This window comes from Ranitomeya variabilis, chromosome 1, assembly GCF_051348905.1.
Source record: "Ranitomeya variabilis isolate aRanVar5 chromosome 1, aRanVar5.hap1, whole genome shotgun sequence".
Taxonomy (NCBI): Eukaryota; Metazoa; Chordata; class Amphibia; order Anura; family Dendrobatidae; genus Ranitomeya; species Ranitomeya variabilis.
This window is the reverse complement of record NC_135232.1, coordinates 825,795,607-825,812,061: the sequence shown is the minus strand read 5'-3', so window position 1 is coordinate 825,812,061 and position 16,455 is coordinate 825,795,607. Positions and strand designations below refer to the sequence as shown.

The 16,455-nt window shown below is 43.7% G+C and overlaps 1 protein-coding gene across 2 annotated transcripts in view; it reads right to left on the bottom strand.

The window, feature by feature from the left end:
* Nucleotides 1-15,844, bottom strand: part of PRAG1 (PEAK1 related, kinase-activating pseudokinase 1) — a 46,426-nt gene extending 30,582 nt beyond the window's left edge. The window contains exon 1 of one of the 2 annotated variants that reach the window (XM_077275213.1): nucleotides 15,574-15,844. In XM_077275213.1, coding sequence (XP_077131328.1) covers nucleotides 15,574-15,817 — 244 coding nt within the window. In that variant the 5' untranslated portion in view covers nucleotides 15,818-15,844. Of the gene's footprint in view, nucleotides 1-15,554 lie in introns of both variants that reach the window. The other variant, XM_077275218.1, reaches the window with a different exon arrangement.
* Nucleotides 15,845-16,455: the final 611 nt, after the last annotated feature.

The following is a 16,455-nucleotide window of genomic DNA, read 5'->3' as shown; positions in this document are numbered from 1 at the left end:
AACCGCAACGTGTGCACATAGCCTTACTGTGGACAGGTGGGTGCCAAATCTCAACCCTCACCCACTTCCACTTTCAGAAAAGCCTCTGATAATGTTAAAGCTACTGAACGCACCTCACAGTAATAATACTGGTCCGTTAGTGGTCATGAAGACAGGCTTGTGAACGAGGGTTCGCTTGGGAAAACATGCAAGGTCGAGAATCTCTTCAATCAAACTAGTTTATGGATTCCACTGACAATAGGTCAACGTGATTCAGAGTTGTACAGACCCCTTTGTCAGGTCAAATGGTCTATATACTAAATAAAATTATCAATATTGTATTAAGACAAATGTGGAATCAATAAACTACTTTGAAGGAAAAGGTTCTCGACCTAGCGTGTTTGATGGAAGCAGCGGGGCCAAGTGAACCTCGTTTTGACAAGCCTGCGTTTTATGCCTCAAATACTATTAAAGGTTATATCCGGCAGTAAATGCCCAAAAGCTTCATCTGATTAAACGTGATTAACTATATCAAGGTGATTCATCAAGCATTGACTAGAACAAATCCACTTAGGTCAGCACCAATAACTATGTGCTGAATGACATACAATGAATCACCAGTATAACCTACATGTCTTTTGACAGATATGTTACTCAGTATTTGGCAGGAGCCCGAATCCTCCTTGTGATCATGCCTGCAGTAGTCATGAAACAGAGATTCTGATACTGTGAGATAACTAGATTTCCTGCAATTCCTGAATAATCTGGTGACTCCCAACCCCAATATCCAGTTCTAACAGAAAACTCATTCCTCCCTGGTTTGGAATATGCATTTCCTTTCTCAGCTCAATGACAATTGAAAGTGACACCTTAAATCTTTACCATATCAAAAGGTTCTCATTGCCATTTCACAGCTGCCTCAAACTGTTTGATTTTGAGAAGACATCTCCCACCAACTGGTGATGCCTAGGGCTACTTGTTACACCATTGACTGGGGCATCATTATTTCCATATCCTAAAGTTTCCTGGCTCAAAATATTAGCATTACTGCAGTTACCATGAAACGTCATCGATATCACAGATCTTCGGGTGATCAGGATCTCGAGAGTAACAACATTTTCTATAGGTATTGTCAGACAACCCTAGTCAACTAATCACGAAGATTACAGCAATTCATTACCCCTCTGCAAATAGGATTACTACCATAGAAAATAGTTTTACTAAATATAATTTTTTGCTAAATATTAGTATTAAACTAACTCATATTAAATCAAAACAGGTTTACTGATTTATTCTTGATTTACAGATGTGAGATAATAAGTCACTTTGTCCAAAACTTATCCTGCAGTTAAACGATTTCAGGCGGACATTTTTTTTATCCCATATTATGGATACCACACTTATAGCCTCCCATGTTTTATTAGAACTAAAATTAGAAAATCATGGCCAAGATAGTATGAAGGCCCCCTATACACATTAGACTAAAGTCTCCTCCCCATACACTAAATAGTTGCTGGCCTAACAATGGTTGTCAGCCATCTCTTCCGACTACCATATGAAGGTGGGCTCGCACTGCTGTGTTCTCCACTAGTGAGTAGTGATGAGCGAGTATACTCGTTGCTCGGGTTTTCCCCAGCACGCTCGGGTGACCTCCGAGTATTTATGACTGATCGGAGATTTAGTTTTCATCACGGCAGCTGAATGATTTGCGGCTACTAGCCTGCTTGATTACATGTGGGGATTCCCTAGCAACCAGGCAATCCCCCCACATGTACTCAGCCTGGCTAGTAGCTGTAAATCATTCAGCTGGGGCGATGAAAACAATCTCCGAACACTAACAAATACTCGGAGGTCACCCGAGCGTGCTCGGGGAAAACCCCAGCAACGAGTATACTCGCTCATCACTACTAGTGAGCCAACTTGAGACATCTCCAGTGGCAGCTAATCACAGAGAACAAAAAAGGATCAGCAATCCAAAAATCAGACATGAGGGATCCTTATCTTCTCCAAACGATGTCAGGAGCCCTCTACACAGTAGACTGTTGACCAAACCAATTCATATCGGCATAAACCCTCCAATATTACTGGTATTGGCCAATAGTCTAATCTACAGTACATGTGAACCCCCCAACTCACAAATTGGTGTCTGGGTGGGGGCAGACTGAACTTTAACACAACACCCGACCTTTATGATCTTCAGGAGATAAGCCACTAACATGTACATTTCACATCTTTTTCCATGACCTCCAAGAACCTTCAACCAAGCCAGTTCTTGTGTATGAGGTAGTCAGAAGGGATAGTTGATGGTCATCTTAATTCCTGTTCTGATGAAGTGAAACTTCATGGTGTTGCTAGGTGCAATAAGACCGTCTCATCTTAATGCTTCATAGTCCGAAATCAAATTTAAAAAATTACTTTACGCAACTCAGTGATGGGATTCCACAGGCGACTCCCTCCCCGCACCTTTCACCAAAAAAGGGTCTTCAATGGTATTTTCAACAAGGCAGATAATGTTATCTCTGAATCACAAACACATTGCTTAGATTACCAGTCATTAGGGTCATATGTCACGTAAACTATCGCACCTTGAGACTTTTGCTGAGGAACTGCATGATCCATCCTTCTGTGACAGGTTTAAAACAAATAAATCAGATAACAGAAACAGACTGGGATTTCTGTTTGGGCTTAGCAACATGACACTTGTGTTCTTGAACATCACTCGCTGGTACTCCCATCCGTGGGAATAGTTTCCCTGTTTCAAGCGAAGATCACTTTATCATCCTGGGAGAGGTCCCTCTGTCTAGCCACAGGTGGGAATTACAGTAGAACTACCACTGATCTACCATTTATCATCTGCATGTTATCTACTGCTCTTAAAAAGGAATCTGTCAATAGGTTTTGCCACCTAATCTAAGAGCAGCATAATATAGGGGCAGAGACACTGATTCCAGCAATGTATCACTTACTGGGCTGCTTGCTGTAGTTGTGATAAAAATCACTTAGATCATCACTAGAGGACTAGTAAACCCACTGCCATGTAGTCCTCCGTATTCATGAACTCTATATTACCCCGCCCCAAACACTGATTGGCAATTTCCTGCCTATGCAGAAGTGTACACAGTAAGCTGCCAATCAGTGGTGTGTGCGGGGTTTACAGGGTTGAACATTCAGAGAACTAATAGATCTACAGCAAACAGTGATATCTGTAATCTGTATGTAACCCCTTCTCATGTACAGCACCATGGAATCAATGGTGCTATATAAATAAATAATAATTAAATAATAAAAACAATTCATGATTTTATCAAAGTGACAGGAAGCAACCCAGTAAATGACACATCGCTAAAATTAAGGTATCTGCTGTTACATTATGCGGCTCTCAGATGTGGTAGCACAAACCTGGTGACAGATTCGCTTTAAATAAAAGAACACTGATTTTTAAAGCGGTAACGAGTAAGGCTTCTTTCACACTAGCGTCGGGCTCGGCCCGTCGCCGTGCGTCGGGCCGAGGTCCCCGACGCTAGCGTTGTCCCCGCCGCACAACGGGGGCAGCGGATGCATTTTTCCAGCGCATCCGCTGCCCCATTGTGAGGTGCGGGGAGGTGGGGGCGGAGTTCCGGCGGAGTTCCGGCCGCGCATGCGCGGTCGGAAAAAGCGGACCGTCGGGAGCAAAAAACGTTACATGTAACGTTTTTTGCTCCCGACGGTCCGCCACAGCACGGCGCAACCGTCGCAGGACGGTTGCGACGTGTGTCATTGCGTCGCAAATGCGTCGCTAATGTTAGTTAATGCAGAAAAAAACGCATCCTGCAAGCACTTTTGCAGGATGCGTTTTTTTCGGCAAAACGACGCATTTGCGACGTAATGCAGTTAACGCTAGTGTGAAAGTAGCCTAAATGAAAGTGCATGAGGACATTTTGTAAAATATGACTTATGTGGAAAAGTGCTGTCCAATGACTGAAAACTGGCCCAAATCAATTTGAAAAGTTTAAGTTGGAGTTGTGCAAAACATAAGCAATTGTTGGCGTTTCACGCCAATTTAAAGCAGCTCTGCCAAAATGAGTGAAGTTGGGGTGGGACAGGGAGTGGCCACCCATCAAATTAATAGTGTCAGCATTTTCTACGCAATAAATGTTACTCCAGTCTGATGTCTGGTATTGGCTGCAGGGCTGTGGAGTCGATAAGCCAAACCTCAGACTCCTCAAATTCCCCGACTCCGACTCCACAGCACTGGTCACTACTGATCATGTGCATAAAGTGCAGCACAGACTCATCTCAACTAAAAGCCGAGATCCTCAGATCAGGAACAGAACAGACATTTATAGGACATTTCATAACTTTCCCAAATTATGAAAATATGTACAGCACGTCCTGCATTTTACTACTGTACCCAATGTATTATATATTTTAGGAGTTGGTTCATTTTATACCAATTTTTCAAAAAACTGACCGTCACATCCAAACATAGATCAAGTGTGAACAGGTGCTGAACCTAGAGTCACCAACTCGTATACAGTTAAATAAACAAGGCAGCACACTGCGGCGCCAAAACATGCAAACATGAAAATTGAACTGCATTACTGCATTAGAAATATGAAAAAAATGAGAGCGTTTAGCGCCTTAATGTAGCTACCACGTACACATGAATTTGCCAATTTATGCGCTAAACGCTCTCATTTTTTCATATTTCTAATGCAGTAATGTAGTTCAATTTTCATGTTTCATGTTTGCATGTTTTAGCGCCGCAGTGTGCTGCCTTATTTATTTGACTTGGTGACTCTAGGTTAGCACCTGTTCACACTTAGGTTATGTTTGGATATGACGGTCAGTTTTTTTGAAATTTGTATTCAGTAGCCTTCTGACTGAGCACACCACCTCTTAGCTAGCCACAGGTGTTTTAATCGTAGCAGGTCCATTACCCCTCCACAGAGAGAGAATTTTAGTCTAAGAAGAGGTTTCACAGGTACCCATTCAGATGAAGACGCCTATTCTCAGCGAGGAAAGGAAAGTGTAGGACCTGGTATACGAGAGATGCCCTAATGTGGCTACCAGGTACACATAAATTGGCCAACTTATGCGCTAAACGCTCAAATTTTTTCATATTTCTAGTGCAATAATGCAGTTCAATTTTCATGTTTGCATGTTTTAGCGCTGCAGTGTGCTGCCTTATTTATTTGACTATGCGAGTTGGTGACTCGGTTCAGCACCTGTTCACACTTGTTCTATGTTTGGATGGGACGGTCAGTTTTTTTGAAATTTGTATTCAGTAGCCTTCTAACTGAGCACTCCGCCTCTTAGCCACAGGTGTTTTAATCGCAGCAGGACCATGAGAGAGAGAGAGAGAGAGAGAGAGAGAGAGAGAGAGAGAGAGAGAGAGAGAGAGAGAGAGAGAGAGAGAGAGAGAGAGAGAGAGAGAGAGAGAGAGAGAGAGAGAGAGAGAGAGAGAGAGAGAGAGAGAGAGAGAGAGAGATTTTAGTCTAAGAAGAGGATTTACAGGTTCCCATTCAGATGAAGACGTTTATTTTCAGCGAGGAAAGGAAAGTCTAGGTCCTGGTACACGAGAAATGTCTTAATGTGGCTATCAGGTACACATGAATTGGCCAAATTATGCGCTAAACGCTCTCATTTTTTTCATATTTCTAATGCAGTTCATGTTTGCATGTTTTGGCGCCACAGTGTGCTGCCTTGTTTATTTAACGGTTCATTTTAGGCCTGTCCCACACGTCCAGATAATTCCGGTACCGGAAAAAATCGGTACCGGAGTTTTATCCGTGTCCGTGTGTCTGTGAGCTCACATAGGCCATCCGTGTGGCACACGTGCGGCAGCCGTGTGGCACACGTGCGGCAGCCGTGTGCCGCCTGGGTACCACACGGACCGTGCAGGAGAGACAGCGCTACAGTAAGCGCTGTCCCCCCAGCATGGTGCTGAAGCCACCATTCATCCGTTCTCTCCAGCGCTCGCTGGGGAGAAGGGATGAAAAATCTTTTTTTTTGTTTTTGTTTTTAGGTGTTTAAAATAAACTTTAGCGCATCCTCCCCCCTCCTGTGCGCCCGGCCGCCGGCATTAAAATACTCACCCGCCTCCCTCAACGCTTGCTCTCCGCCCCGCAGCTTCTCCTGCACTGAGCGGTCACGTGGTGCCGCCCATTATAGTTGATGAATATGCGGTTCCACCTCCCATAGGGGTGGAGCCGCATATTCATCACTGTAATGGGCGGCACCACGTGACCGCTCATACAGGAGAAGCTGCGGGGCGGAGAGCAAGAGTCGAGAGAGGCGGGTGAGTATTTTAATGCCGGCGGCCGGGCGCACAGGGGGTGGGAGGATGCCCTAAAGTTTATTTTAAACACAAAAACAAAAAAAGATTTTTCATCCCTTCTCCCCAGCGAGCGCTGGAGAGAACGGATGAATGGCGGCTTCAGCACCATGCTGGGGGGACAGCGCTTACTGTAAGCGCTGTCTCCAGCACGGCACACGGACTCCACACGGAAAACATCCGTGTGCGTTACGTGTTTTACACGGACCCATTTACTTTAATGGGTCCGTGTAATACGTGCGCTCCCACGAACACTGACATGTCTCCGTGTTTGGCACACGGAGACACGGTCCGCAAAAAATCAATGACATCTGCACAGATGCATTGATTTCAATGTGTCTACGTGTGTCAGTGGCTCCGGTACGTGAGGAAACTGTCACCTCACGTACCGGAGCCACTGACGTGTGAAACCGGCCTTATACAGACTGACTCCACAGCCCTGATGCTGACGTCAAGATGACAGTGAGGCAGCTGGTGAGCTCAGTGGCTCCGACAGTGTAGATAGAACGCCCCACTCGGAGCCGCTCAACTCAGCGATTAGTTGCTGTGAGTGACCTTGACATGACGTCAACGCAGCAGTCAATTGCTAGACATCACGAGCAAAGTCTTAAACTGGTGGAACCCAGGAAGGCGCGTTTCACGCAATATGATTTTCCCTATAGCAAACTGTGCTGAGGTACAAATTTTAACTGAAAGGAGGGTAGTCACTTTAAGATGAATTTACACTGAAAGATTATAGTGAATGAGTGTTCCTAGCAATGCTCGCTTCACAAGAATCCTTTACTGTAAACAGGCTCGTTTATTGGGCGAGATGTCCCGCGCAAACATCAATGTGATGCCAAGAACACTGGTAGTCTAGATCGTTCAGTGCCCATTTCAAAGAGCAGTCTCCTGTGTAAACAGGCTATTAAAGGACCGCTCATTTGGAAATATTTACCGATCAGCAGTCGTTTAGTGCCGCTGGTCGGTCTGTATAAACCAACCTTTAAGGTACCTTCACACGAAACGACATTATAACGATATCGCTAGCAATCCGTGACGTTGCAGCGTCCTCGCTAGCGATATCGTTTCGTTTGACACGCAGCAGCGATCAGGATCCTGCTGTGATGTCGCTGGTCGCTGAATAAAGTCCAGAACTTTATTTGGTCGTCCGATCGCTGTGTATCGTTGTGTTTGAAAGCAAAAGCAACGATACCAGCGATATTTTACACTGGTAACCAGGGTAAACATCGGGTAACTAAGCGCAGGGCCGCGCTTAGTTACCCGATGTTTACCCTGGTTACTAGCGTAAAATGTAAAAAAAACAAACAGCACATACTCACATTGCGTCCCCTGCAGTCTGCTTCCTCCTCTGACTCAGCGCCGCAAAGTGAAAGTGAAAGCAGCACAGCGGTGACGTCACCGCTCTGCTCTCACTGTACGGCGCTCAGTCAGTCAGGAAGTGGACGCAGGGGGACGTGAATGTAAGTATGTGCTGTTTGTTTTTTTTAGATTTTACGCTGGTAACCAGGGTAAACATCGGGTTACTAAGCGCGGCCCTGCGCTTAGTTACCCGATGTTTACCCTGGTTACCAGGGGACCTCGGCATAGTTGATCGCTGGAGAGCGGTCTGTGTGACAGCTCTCCAGCGATCGACATCGTTGTCGCTATCGCTGCAGCGTCGCTTCGTGTGAAGGTACCTTTAGGTCAGAGATTTAAATTAGTTTGTACTATAAAGTTTGACAGAAAATCAGATTATTCCTTGTAGCTATTGTATGCTAATGAAAAGCTCCTTTACCTACAAAAGGAACGGAAACAGGCGTAAATACTCAGGAAATAAGTTGAAACTCATCAGTAAAACCTGGATTTCAGCTTCATGTCCCGAAACTAAAACCTGCCATTCATGTTCCTGTGCTATCCCATTTCACCCGAGATAAGCCGTTATGCAACATGCTTTGTTTTACTTTCCTGAAAAGCTTGCTGTAAAACACATTGGTGAAATGGAATGAATGGTGTTCCACTGTGTTTGTGAGCTCGCTTTTCTATAGTAAGCTTTAAAATTGAGAAAATAACTGAAGCATCAGTAGTTCACACAACAGTCCATGGACCGACCAGTGGCACCACACGGACGCTATGCTGTAAACGTTTACCCATCGGCAGTTGTTTGATTGCTCATTTACAGTGGAAGAGCAAGCACATAGGCAGCTATGGTTCTCGGCAGCACAAGTCCTGTTTACACAGGACGATGCACCTGCTGAGAGTGATGATCTTTTATGCTGTGCAAAAGATCATTTTACCGGATGAATGAGCATTTTGCTTGTCCATCAGGTGATCTGCAGCCTGTCTACAGGGCAAGATAATCGTGAAATGAGCTTTTTAAAGAAATTTTTGTTCGTCGATCATCTTAGGGTAAGTTCTCACGATCAGGAATTGCTGCGGTTTTGGTGCTGTGTATTTATGCAGCGTCCAACCCGCAGCGGCCAGCTGTTACAGCATAGTGAATGGGATTTGTAGAAATCCCATGTCCACCATGTGTGTATATGCGCCTGCGGATCACCTGTGGAAACTGACATACGTCCGTGTTTCAGGAACGCAGCATGTCAATTTCTCTTGCGGAGACGCAAAAGAAATTTAATCAATAGAATGTATTGAACGCAACAAAAATACGCTGCGTCCAAAGCGCTGCTACTCCTTGATCGTGGGCACATAGCCTTACAGTCTAAAATACCTTTTATTGTAGTTTTAATCAGCATGGTAGGTTCAGATTATACAGCAGGGTATTTGCATTTTTTTGCACATAATTATCAGCAGTTATGATATTTACGACCTATCCTAGGTCATCAGTATCGGATTTTTTAATTTTTTACATTTTTGCCTCTATAAAATGCACCCTCCTCCACCCCCACATGGTTAATAAAGGAAAGAATACCTTCCACCAAGACCCGTTGGTTATTACGTATGTATCTATACGGCAGGTTAAAGAGAACGATAGCTGGGACCTGATCATTAGCAGTTCATTGTACATTCCTAAAGAAGCAGTCCCTCAGGGGGTAAAGTCTGACTCATTTAGTCACCAATATGTTGAAACAAACAACCAGACTTGAAATGACGTGCAATGATGGAAAAACTGAATCCAATAGTAAAAGCAAAATACTCATAGCCCTATCCATTTGGCCTAAGCAGTTTAAATACCCATGAAAAAAAAAATCTGACATATAAAATGGTAAATAAAATTAAAATTTCAAACCCGATCTCTATATAATGGGTCAATCAGTGGTAACCCAAGATACCTCCAGATTAGTCCTAATATTGTAATCACAGGCGGTTTATTTCAGACACTGGCTTGCTGTGAAAACAGCCTGGAATTCCTGTGAAGCCCTATCTGCATGGCCTGATCAGTTCACATTCCTGCCTTCTTTATGGACGGCTAGCATTGCCTTTGTTATGGAGCGGAGGGGAGATTCCCATTCTAGAGAGATCCTGCATTCCACACCAGAAATAGGCCAAACCACAATATTCCCAAGCAAAGCTCCAGTAATCTATCTTTGAAGTAAAAGGTTTAACTGAATTCCAGTCAACACGGCAGTTACATGTCCGGAATTTTAATTAGAATTGCAAAAATGCAAACTTTCATTGATAAAAAACGCCGTGACAATTTTTAATGACCAAATGTTATATGTGGTCAAGAAATGTGCAAATACCATTGTTCACTAGTAAGCCTGATCACACGTTTTATGGTCCATTAGGCCGGTTGCACGTGTCCAATATTCGTGGTCCAGGCACGAACCACAATGTCCTAACCTGGACTCAACATGTGTACACGAGGCTGTTGAGTTCTGGTCAGGAGAAGTGCAGTTGGTTCAGACATCCCGTTCCCCACTCTGTTAGGTGAATTCAGCCTCATCTACAAGACCACCAACACCGAACAAAGGCTTGGCCAATCGTTTGGACGGATGCTATCTCACCCGACTCTCCGGTTCACAGGAGTTCCTCTGACTGCGGCTTACCTCACCAAGAGCAAAAGGATGGGCAGTCCAGTCAGACATGCCAAATTCCCATCTCCTCTGACATCATCAGTTGGGGAAGAGTTGTGGGCTTCCATACACATTGGACTAGTGACCAAACCTATCGATATCATCAAGATCAAACGATGATAGTCTAATGTGTGTGGGGGCCTTAAGACTGCCTTTAAACCTCTATACAAGATATATTACACTATGTATCTTCACCTCAGTATCTTCAAATAACCGGTCTGTAAATACGTTGTCAGCTTTCTTCTAGCAATGCAATACAACCATATAATCTGCTTAAAGTGACTGTGGGCACAGACTGTTCAAACCAAGTACCGCTGTACGAGGAATCATGGCGGGGCCAAATATTTAACGGGCACCTTCCTACCTGCTTGTTTTCCATTTATCTTTACCCTTCTCTAGCTCTATGAAGTCAAGGCTGTTAAAGAGAGGGTGGGGGTGGAAATTGAGGGAAAACAAGCAGGTGGAAAAGTGCACCGAACTGTTCGGCCATTTTGCACCGAGCGCCTGTATTTGGTTTGAACAGTCATTCTGTGTCGACAGAGTCCCAATAATCGTATAGGTACATTAATTTTATGTAACCTCTTTTGATTGATAGAAGCAATATGGCACCTGTAGTGGCAACAAATAAATGCCATATGAAAGGAAACCGTGTGCCTGCCTCTGATGTCCTCATTACAGCCACATAACAGCATGCTAGTAATAAATGTGTCCAGGTAATTCCCACAGTGTGTACCAGTCACAGATACCCTACTATCCCCTAATATCTGTAGAATCTTTTGCAGACCATGTTCCTGCATGTACAGACACGGCCATTACAAAGTAAACAACAGGGGCACATTATATAAGATTTTCTCAGCACAGGAACATTTTGTTTTAAGTCATCCAATTGTGAAATTTATTTTTATTCCAAGATCTATTCATTAAAGTCTACGGTACTTTTTAAGCAAGACAACTCCTTTAAGAAATAGCTGGCTAACTACAGGCCTTGTGGTAATATCACATTAGGTTTGGTGCCCGGCTATAGATTTATTTAGGATCCATCATTTAAAAGGGATCCGTACCATGTTTGGAAGTTACTCCCTTATCTATACAGTATAGAGATCATCTATCTCTGGCAGTGCAACAAAAAATGCGTGGAGCAGAGGTGCGTATGCCCAACCTCTGCTTCATTCACATGGGGGCTCTACATAGCCCCATTCTCAAGATCGGTGGGGGTTCCAGAAGTCTGATTTCCAGGAGAGCAGGAATTTATACCCTAGCCTATCATACAAAAAAACCTTGATACAGCCATTTTAAAGGGAACCTATCACCAAGTTTTCCCCATATCAAATACTGCCAGGATTTTTAAGCCATCTTTATACAGCATTCTAGTATGGTTCTTGTTTATACTCAATGCACTATGCAAGGCTATATTCACCCACGGGGCGGTCTGGTCCCATGGGCATCTCTGGTCTTGATCTGGCACTGCCCCTCTTCTTGCAATCGCGGTCCTCCTTCCCTGCTTCGTGTGGATGACATCTTACAGTGTCCCCCCATCATGCTCCTGGGCAAACAAATTTCTATCTGCCCTGCCGAGGGCGGAGCAAAGTACTGTAGTGCGCATGTGCTGGGAAAAGCCAAAGAGCGCCAACGACAGGCAGGTATGCCCAATACAGTGCTTTGCTCTGCCCTCGGCAGCGCAGATTGAAGTGTGGTTGCACAGGAGTGCGATGGTGGACACTGTGTGGATGACGTAAGGCGAGTCATCCACACGAAGCAGGACGGCGATCACGAGATGAGAGGAGGCACCAGATCAAGACCAGTGATGCCCATCGGCCGGACCATGCCATCTGTGAATATAATAAATGCTCTTTTTGTGCCTCGCCTAGTGGATTGGGGACAGACATACAGCACACTAAAATGCTGTCCGTACTTTATATGGGGAAAACCGAGTGACAGGTTCCCTTTGATAATCATAATAATCTGCTGATCATTGGTTAACCAGTATAATATTATTAATTATCATTATTAATATTACACATTTTTATAGCCCCATTTATTATATGGCGCTTTACATGTGAAAAGGGGGCAAATATAGACAAATACAATAAACATGAGCAAAAACAAGGCACTAACAGGTACAGAAGGAGGGAGGACCCTGCCCACGAGGGCTCACAGTCTGAGATAAAATGTATACTAATGAGTGTTTGTTCCCAGAAGGGCCACATATGCATTTGCTGGGGAGTTTCTATGATCCATTCCCAGTTTAGGCTAACATCACCCCTTGTTCCAAAAAAATAAAAAATATACTGTACAGAAATTTAAAAAAAGTAAACACCGCATCAAAAAGTACCAAAAGAAATATACGGTAGTTAACGCCAAAAAATTTGTTAAAAGACTTGCACACAAACTTTTGGTGTATAGGTAGCCAGCCACTCTATTCCTAAGTATATACCCCATTAATAAACACATCACTACTGACATTTTCAATATTTTATGTGTTCATAAGTAAAACCAAGCACTGGGCCCGATTTACGAGTTGTGATTTTTTTAAGTGACTTTTCGATTTTTCCCTTGTGGCTTTCGCTGCCGTTTCTGCACAACGTTCATCAACATTGTGCACATGCTTCATGAATCTTACACAGGACCAAAAATGCTCTTTATTCTTATCTTAAAATCTGTTTTGTGACTTTTTAACTCAGGAGTGTTGTGTTCAGTTAAAAAATCTCAGGCAATCATAAAATAACTCAAGGCAGTAAAGAGGGACTGGAGTACATCTGCAAAAATATGTGGGGACTTTTCTGAAAAGTGGCAAATAATGAATCAGGCGATAACATCTTGAAACTCTAAACTCTACCCAGCATGGCAAAAAAAGGTGACTTTAAAAGGCAGCAACTGAAAAGTTTTATGAGGCTCAAAAACAAAAAAACAACAACAAAAAAAACGCAACACTAACAAAAAAATGGCACAAACGCAATAATGAATCGGGCACTAGAAGTCCAACAATATCCAAAATGACGTTGCTTCTGCACCATCACCTGCGTAAAAACTATTGAGCAATTATGCAGCACCTTGGGAGATATGAAGCAACAGATGAATTGGTGCCACCTGCCTTCTGGGACGTCTTCTGTACATACTGTAGGTCTCAAAGCAAAGTAGCAGAGTGACAATAGCTGGGATTATTGCCCCTTCTCAAGCACCCTTAAGCCTGCCATACACATTAGGTGGCAGTCGGGTCTCCCATACACAGTCGGCTCTTTCGGTCGAGCACTCATGTGTCCTCTATGAGCAAGCCGCTGCCAACCATCTCTGACAGTGGCTCATCTCAGGGAGATTGAGTATTGCACAGTCCAAAAATCGGACATGCCCAACTGACATCTCCAATGATCAGGTGTCCGGGGCCTCCATATACATTCAGGCTCGGACTGGCCCATAGGGTACCAGGGGAATCCCCCAGAGGGCCCCTGCGCAGATCTTGGCCCCCAACCCCACTGTATGGGCACTTCTTGGTATCATTCAATTGATTCACTCTGTAAAGAAAAAAGCAGCATCTCATCATTCATTAACCAAACTACCCAGTTTATTATTATATAGAGATATAGGTAAATTTGTGAACGAGGGTAGTGTAATATTTGTATGCAGGTGATAAGTGGGCCCCCAAATGTCAGTTAATGGTGGACCCTTAGCCCCCCAGTCCAACACTGTATACATTAGACTATCAGCCGAAACCACTTAATATTGGTGACAAAAGTCTAATGTGTATGGGAGCCTTTAGGCTACATTCACACAACCGTGTTTTCCGGCCGAGCGCGGTCCATAGGAAAATCACTAGGACCAACGTCATTCCATTGGACTGTTCAGATGACAGCTTTTTACACGGACTGACTGTCAGCATGAAAATAATTGAAGCATGCACTAGTATCTTCCTTATTTCGGATCAGACTCATCTATTTAAAGACTACGGTATTTTATTTTTGGTGGATTTATAAAAAAAATAAATAAACATACTGTACGTAGGACAATGAAAAAAAAAATTCTGGATAAAAATTGGATGACTTTATACACTTGTGTGAACTTAGCCACATAGTCAGACTCCGACAACATGAGCAACCTACAACTACCCATTGTTTAGCCATCCTGTGAAATTTGCAAGCCATTGACAATGAGGATAGATTCCCATGGAATGTAGCAGTAGGAACATATCTTAAAACAATAAAACCATTAAAAAAAAACCTGTTGATTTGTACACAAAATAGGAAAAGCACGCATTCCATAATCATTTCGGGAAAGTACACGTCGCCTCCATGATAGTGGCAAGGCTTTCAATCTTGAAAACAAGATAAGTGTCAAGGTCGCCCTTGGTGAACGTTCGATACGTTATTAATAAATGACTGTTCCAAGTTCACAGGTCAGGTCCTTTGGCGATAAAAGCCCAGTACCCACCAATTTCCCATACCATACCAATCGTCATTCCACGATCCATCAACATTTATGGCTTTGAGGGTATGTGCATACATTGTGCACAGCATTTTTTTTTTCCATTGATTTACATTGTACTGTAAATCCCTTCCGGATCTGCAGCGTTTCTGCGCAGAAATAAACGCTGCGGATCCGCAGTAAATCCACAATGTGTGCACATAGCCTTAACAGAATTCCTATTTTTTAACCACTTATATGGACAAGTGAGCCTCCCAATCAATGAGTTGACATCCACGCAGCTCGGCGTAGGTCTAAGTGCACCTTTTCATCGTAAAAATGTTCTGTAGACGCCTTCATCTCATTATCAGGATCTCGTCCGCTCTGAACTATAGTCCTCCCAGCTAAGATTTCTACAAATGTACCTGTTGAGTAAACCATGACCCAGAGTATAAAGCACTTCCCCACCTCTACGGTCACAGAGATCCCTTTACAAAAGTGCTCGTTAACAACAGAAAAGTCTGATTTGGGCTGAAATGCAATACACTCCCCCCAAAAAAAAAACTCTCTACCATGGCTTGTGTTGCTCCTATCCCTTGGGATAGATGGCAAACATGCCCTGCAACCCTGCTCTGTCAGAAGCCTGGAGGAAGAAGGGGTGGGTAGCACTACACTTTTCGAAAGTGGGAAAGTAAACTTTGCCCAGGCAAGTCCTCCATGCTCCATAAAACAAAGTCTGAAAACAACCAGAAAACTTTTTTTAATGCATTGTAAAGGGAAACCAGTATGGAACAGACATGAGATTATATATACATATATACACACACATTGTAACATGTTTGGTTACTTACTATGGAGTTTTTGTATTACCTGAGCCTGCAGCTCCTTGAGGTTTCTTGTAGCATATAGTAATCCTACAATGATCAGGATGCCAGGGTAGATGGTGGTGCCAGTCACACAGGCAGCAGGATGCCAGTCTCCCAGTGAGGGCTCGGTGCACACAGGCAGCAGGATTGCTACTGGAGTGAGGGGAGAGGAGCAGCACAGAGGTGGAGGAGGCGCTGGGTGGAGCTGTGTGTGTTGTAGTCCTCCACACTCTCCACCCACAGGGCATGGATTGTTACTTTTGTTCTCCTTAACTATTTCAGTACTTGAGGAGACACCTATTAACAGGAAAATGACAAACAGACTGAGGAGGCGCAATACGTCCCCACCTCTAGAATCACATTACACCTTGTAAAACTTGGGCTAGATGTTTGTCACCGAGTGCGAGACTTCAGCTGTGTGGTAAAGAAATAAATGGCAGCCTGCTCCTCCTAATATGATGGTGTTATCCAAATTGGACACGTTCGCACATAGTATTTGGTCAGTGTTTACCTCAGTATTTCTAAGCCAAAACCAGGAGTGGGTGATAAACACAGCAGTGGTGACGTGTTTCTATTATACCTTGATTTTATTATTGTGAGACATGCCTATGAAAGCAGAAAATATCAGAACTATCTCTAAGGGCTCGTTCACACAAGCGAATATATTGGACGCGTGCTATCCAGTTTTTATCACATCGCACTCAGACCAATGTTATTCAATGGGGCAGGGCTGATGACTGATTTTATTTCACTGACACAAATCTGTGTGCAAAAAAAATAGCAGCAGCAGCGATTTCACTGACAAATGAGGAAAAATCGCCCCACTTGTTTGGATGAAAATCGGACTGATTTTTTTATACACTTGGGTGACCCTGGTCTTAGGCTG